This window comes from Neopelma chrysocephalum, unplaced genomic scaffold (assembly GCF_003984885.1).
Source record: "Neopelma chrysocephalum unplaced genomic scaffold, ASM398488v2 Primary Assembly neopelma1_187702, whole genome shotgun sequence".
Taxonomy (NCBI): Eukaryota; Metazoa; Chordata; class Aves; order Passeriformes; family Pipridae; genus Neopelma; species Neopelma chrysocephalum.
In genome coordinates this window covers 748-5,771 of record NW_020939206.1, presented here as the reverse complement: position 1 = coordinate 5,771, position 5,024 = coordinate 748, and the positions used below count along the sequence as shown (strand labels likewise).

Genomic DNA, 5,024 nt, shown 5'->3' with positions numbered 1-5,024 from the left:
TGACAATGCTGGGAGTTCTTAGTGAAACTTGGGTGGTTATCTGGCTTTTCCCTCTCCCTACTCCCTGTTTCCCATCCCTTCCATTTCCTTTAGCCTTTTTCACTTCTTTTGCCCCTGAAAACGTTTTTTAAATACTCAAATATTTAAAATATTGGGTGGGGGGTCTTTTCCCCGCTGAGACACAGGTGACAGTGACAATGCTGGGAGTCCTTAGTGGAACCTGGGTGGTTTTCTGGCTTTTCCCTCTTCCCACTCCCTGTTTCCCTTCCCTTCCCTGCAGAAGAGCAGCCCCGAGGAGCGGGAGAGGATGATCAAGCAGCTCAAGGAAGAGCTTCGGTTGGAAGAGGCAAAACTCGTCTTGTTGAAAAAGTTACGGCAAAGTCAAATCCAGAAGGAGACCACGGCTCAGAAGGTGGGATTTTCCTGCTTATCCCACCTCTGGAAACGGAGGGGAGGGGGTTCAATAACTGGGGCAGTTGCCATTCCCTGTGGGACATGGAACAAACACTCCAGTCCTTAATCATGGAATGGTTTGGGTGGGAAGGGGCCTTAAAGCTCTTCCCAAGCCCTGTCCAGCCTGGCCTGGGACACTCCCAGGGATGGGGCGTGTAGAGATTGCTGGGATAACTCCAGGGAGATCCTTGGAAGTGACAGGGAATCCCAGAGTTTGAACCCCAGGCTGTGGGAGCTGGTGGCAGATCCCAGGTCTGGATCTCAGGTTTGGATTCCAGGTTTGGATTCCAGGTTTGGATTCCAGCTCTGGATCCCAGGTTTGGATCCCAGGTTTGGATTCCAGCTCTGGATCCCAGGTTTGGATTCCAGCTCTGGATCCCAGGTTTGGATTCCAGGTTTGGATTCCAGCTCTGGATCCCAGGTTTGGATCCCAGGTTTGGATTCCAGCTCTGGATCCCAGGTTTGGATTCCAGGTTTGGATCCCAGCTCTGGATCCCAGCTCTGGATCCCAGGTTTGGATCCCAGGTCTCCCACAAGTGAGTCTGCTCTGAGCTGCACATCCCCCAGAGCAATCCAGGCAGGAAAGGCTCAGCCTTCCCACCCCGATTCCCTTTTCCCATCCTCCTCTTCCCTCTCCCCATCCCACACATCCCGGGGGGTTGGGGTTTGTGGGGGGAGCTCTTTGCAGCACAAACCATCCCAGGAAAAAGGCTGTGGGGGATTTTTTGGCAGAGCTTTTTTTCCCTGGGCTGCTCCCCGCTGGAGGTGGAGGTGGCAGGAGAGGAGCAGAGGAATTTGGGATGTGAGGGGGTGGGAACCCCCCACGCTGCTCCCGAGCCTGAATTCCAGTTCCCTGTAACAATGGCAACGACCCCGTTCCGTGTGGCTGCCGGAGGGGGGAATTTTGGGAGTGGGAGGGGGGTGGGGAGGCAGCTCCTGGCGCTGCTCTGGGCGGGTTATTGGCACCTTCTCCCGGAATTCCAAGTGCTTCAGGAGGTGGGATTAAAACCAGAGCCGAGGACCTGCATCCCTGAACCCCAAGCGAGGAGCTGTGGGGGTTTGAACCGAGCAGGGGGAGGCAGATCCTGAACTCCTTCACTTCCAGAGGCTTCTTCCCGAGCTCCTTCCCACTTTTCCCTGTGCTGGATCCCGTGGGAGCGGGTGGGGAGGGCTGAGGTGGGCTCTGGGCTGGCCCAGCTGAGCCACAGCTCCCCCTTGCTGGAGAAACTCATGATTTTCCTGCTCCAGCCTCATCCCTCCTTCCCTAATTCCCTGTGGAGCGCTGGGAGGAGCAGAGGGGCTGTGGGAGGGGGGACAGGTGGAGTCTTGGAGGATTCTCGTGCTGGAGATGAACTCTCTTCCCCTCTTCCCTGCTGTAATTCCTGCTTCCACCCTTATTCCTCTGCTTTTTCTCTCTGGTTTTTCCTCTTCCAGCCCGCTGGTTCCTCTGGGAGTGCTGTCACCCCTCCGCCCTTGGTGCGGGGACCACAGAGTGTTCCTGCTGGGAAACCCTCCCTCCAGGTCAGTGGGGCGGGAAAGGCTCCCAGGAACGAGGGCCCCCGGAGCACAGGGCAGGGAGAACATTCCCAACCCCTGAATTCCCTGGAACCAGGGGGAATCTCCTCTTTTAAAACTCCCCCAGCCCCACTCCGAGCTTTGTGGTGGGATGGGAGGTCTCACGTGGAAACCATTCCCATCCAGCTTCGTTTTCCAGCTGATCATCCCAGTCCACTCTGCTGATAATTTCCTTGGGAGAAGGGATGCCATGGAATTCTGGCAGCCAGGTTTTGGGGCAGCCTCCAGGGAATGAGCTGGAAGAGCTGAGGGAATCCCAGGATTCCCTCTTGGCTTCGTGGCTGGATGGCAAACAGGGGCTGGAAGGATCCTGGTTGAGGCTGAATTAAATGTTGGGAATCCTTGGGAAAGGGAAAAAAAAAGCAGAGTCACTTGGCATCTGTCCTTCATCATCCTCCTGAACCCAGTGGCTCGTTTTGCTGCTGGATTTCAAACGTTCCTGGGTGTTTGACTGGAACCAAATTCCCGAACTGCTTCAGCTCCAAGTGTTTTCCCGTGGGAAAAGGCAGCTCTTCACCTGGAGATCCCCTGGAATTCCAGACCCGAGGGAAGGGGGGGGGGGGTTTGGTCTCCATGGAGGAGACGTTCCCACACCAGAGCAGTGGGCCAGCCAGAGGAATCCCTTCCTTGAGGCTGTTTCCTTGGATTCAGGCAGCACTTCCAGAGGAACTGGACCAGGAGTTAAACCTTCAGCCAGGGAAACTTGGACAGAGCAGAGACCTGGGAGCTAAAAATCCCAAAACTGAGCTTGTTCTGCCTAATTTGTGGTGTTTAGGTGCATTAACCCCCCTCTGCTTCTGCTGGAATGGAAAAGGTGCTAATTCCTGTGGGAAGGGGCTGAGGGAACATTTGGGATTCAGCTGGAAAGGGATAAAACTTCCCAGGGAGATTCCCTGCTCTTCGTTCCCGGAGGATGCTCAGGTTGGGAAGGAGGGAAGGAGGGGAGCAGCACCTGTGGGAAGCCCCGGGAATGGGATGAGAGGAGTGTTGGAGTCCCTCGGGCTCCTGGAGGGTGTTGGGTGCTGGCGTGTCCCCACATCCCCTGTCCTGGCACCAGGAGGAGTTTTGAGGGTTGCCAAGCTCGGGCAGCACATTCCCAGAAACCCCTTTAGGCTGATTCCTTTTCCTTTCTGTGATTATTTTTTTCCCTAAATCTTTCCCATTTTCCTGCCTTTTTTTTCTTCCTTCCCAATCCACTCACTTCCTCCACCTTCTCCCTGAACCCAGCAGTCTGTATTCTCCATTTCCCCCCTTCCCAACGCTCCTTTTCCCATCGTTGGGGTGATTTTGTGGGGTTTTTTTGGACGCTCAATGCACCAAACCCAGCCTGGCCACCTCCAGCTTTTCCATTGCCTCCACGCTCCACCCATCCCTCCAGCCCAGGAGTGACTGTTCCCTCTTTTCCAGACCTCTTCCACACGGATACCAGGCACTGTGATCCCTCCTCCCTTGGTCAGGGGAGGGCAACAGGCGTCTTCCAAGCTGGGAACTCAGCAGAACACGCAGATCGTGATGCCCCCCCTGGTCCGAGGGGCCCAGGTGAGTGTTGGCCTCGATCCTTCGCTCCCTAATCCATGGGAATTCCTTCCCCACCTTCCCAGCAGCTTTCCATCCCACCTTTTTGTTTTCTCATTCCACTGTTTTGCAGTGACGGGATTAAGGAGGGGAAAAAAATTATAACTTCCCTGATTAACGGCTTTGAAATGAAACAGGCTCCAAACTCCACCTTGGGGAAGGAGTTGGACTGGGAAACCTGGGAATTTTGGGTCATAATGAGGCTGTGGAAGGTGTTTTGCTCGGAAACTTGTGAATTTTGGGCCATAATGAGGCTGTGGAAGGAGTTTGATTCAAAAACTCAGGAATTTTGGGTCATAATGAGGTTGTGGAAGGAACTTGACTCGGAAACTCGGGAATTTTGGGCCATAAACTGGTTCTGGAAGGAATTTGACTCGGAAACATGGGAATTTTGGGCCCTACTGAGGTTGTGGAAGGAGCTTGACTTGGAAACTGGGGAATTTTGGGCCATAATGAGGTTGTGGAAGGAGTTGGACTGGGAAACCTGGGAATTTTGGGCCATAATGAGGTTGTAGAAGGAGTTTGACTCAGAAACTTGGGAATTTTGGGTCATAATGAGGTTGTGGAAGGAGTTTGATTCAAAAACTCAGGAATTTTGGGTCATAATGAGATTGTGGAAGCAGTTTTGCTCAGAAACATGGGAATTTTGGGCCATAATGAGGCTGTGGAAGGAGTTTTGCTCAGAAACTCAGGATTTTTGGGCCATAATGTGGTGGCCTCGTGTCCAAGCACCTCCCGTCACGTTTTCCAGGATTAAGGAGGGAAAAACCCCACATTCTGAGAAACAACTTCCCCGATTAACACCCTTTAAACAAAACAGGTGTAAAACCCCAGCCTGGGGAAGGAGTTTCACTTGGAAACTCGGGATTTTTTTGACCTCACGCCTGAGCTCCCTCTCACATCCCCGGGTTTATTCCGGGAGGGGAGGAGGCTGATCCCGTTCCCGTCTATTCCACAGCAAATCCACACGATCCGGCAGCACTCCAGCACGGGGCCGCCCCCGCTGCTCCTGGCACCCCGGGCATCAGTGCCCAGCGTGCAGATCCAGGGCCAGAGGATCATCCAGCAGGGCCTGATCCGCGTGGCCAACGTGCCCAACGCCAGCCTGCTCGTCAACATCCCCCAGGTGAGTCCCTGCCACCTCCGGGGCTGAATTCCCGGGATGGTTTGGCTCGGAAAGCCATGGAAATCCCACCGGGGACACCTCCCGCCGTCCCCGGGTGGCTCCGGCCTTGCCCTTGGATGCTTCCCCACAGCTGCTCTGGGAAATCCAACCCAGCCCCTTCCCTGCCCTGCCAGGGAGGAATTCCTTCCCAGTATCCCATCCAACCCTCCCTCTGGCAGTGGGAAGCCATTCCCTGTGTCCTGTCCCTCCAGGCCCTTGCTCACTCTCCCAAAGGATGCTGAGCACAATTCCCAGA

At 54.8% G+C, this 5,024-nt stretch overlaps 1 protein-coding gene across 1 annotated transcript; it reads left to right on the top strand.

Moving 5' to 3' along the window:
• Positions 1–270: 270 nt before the first annotated feature.
• LOC113963058 (transcriptional repressor p66-alpha-like) lies at positions 271–4,729 on the top strand (the record flags this gene model as incomplete). Its single annotated transcript, XM_027673847.1, has 4 exons — positions 271–412; positions 1,888–1,974; positions 3,436–3,567; positions 4,562–4,729. Coding segments are annotated over exons 1-4 (492 nt in total), but the record flags the coding sequence as incomplete, so codon positions are not given.
• Positions 4,730–5,024: the final 295 nt, after the last annotated feature.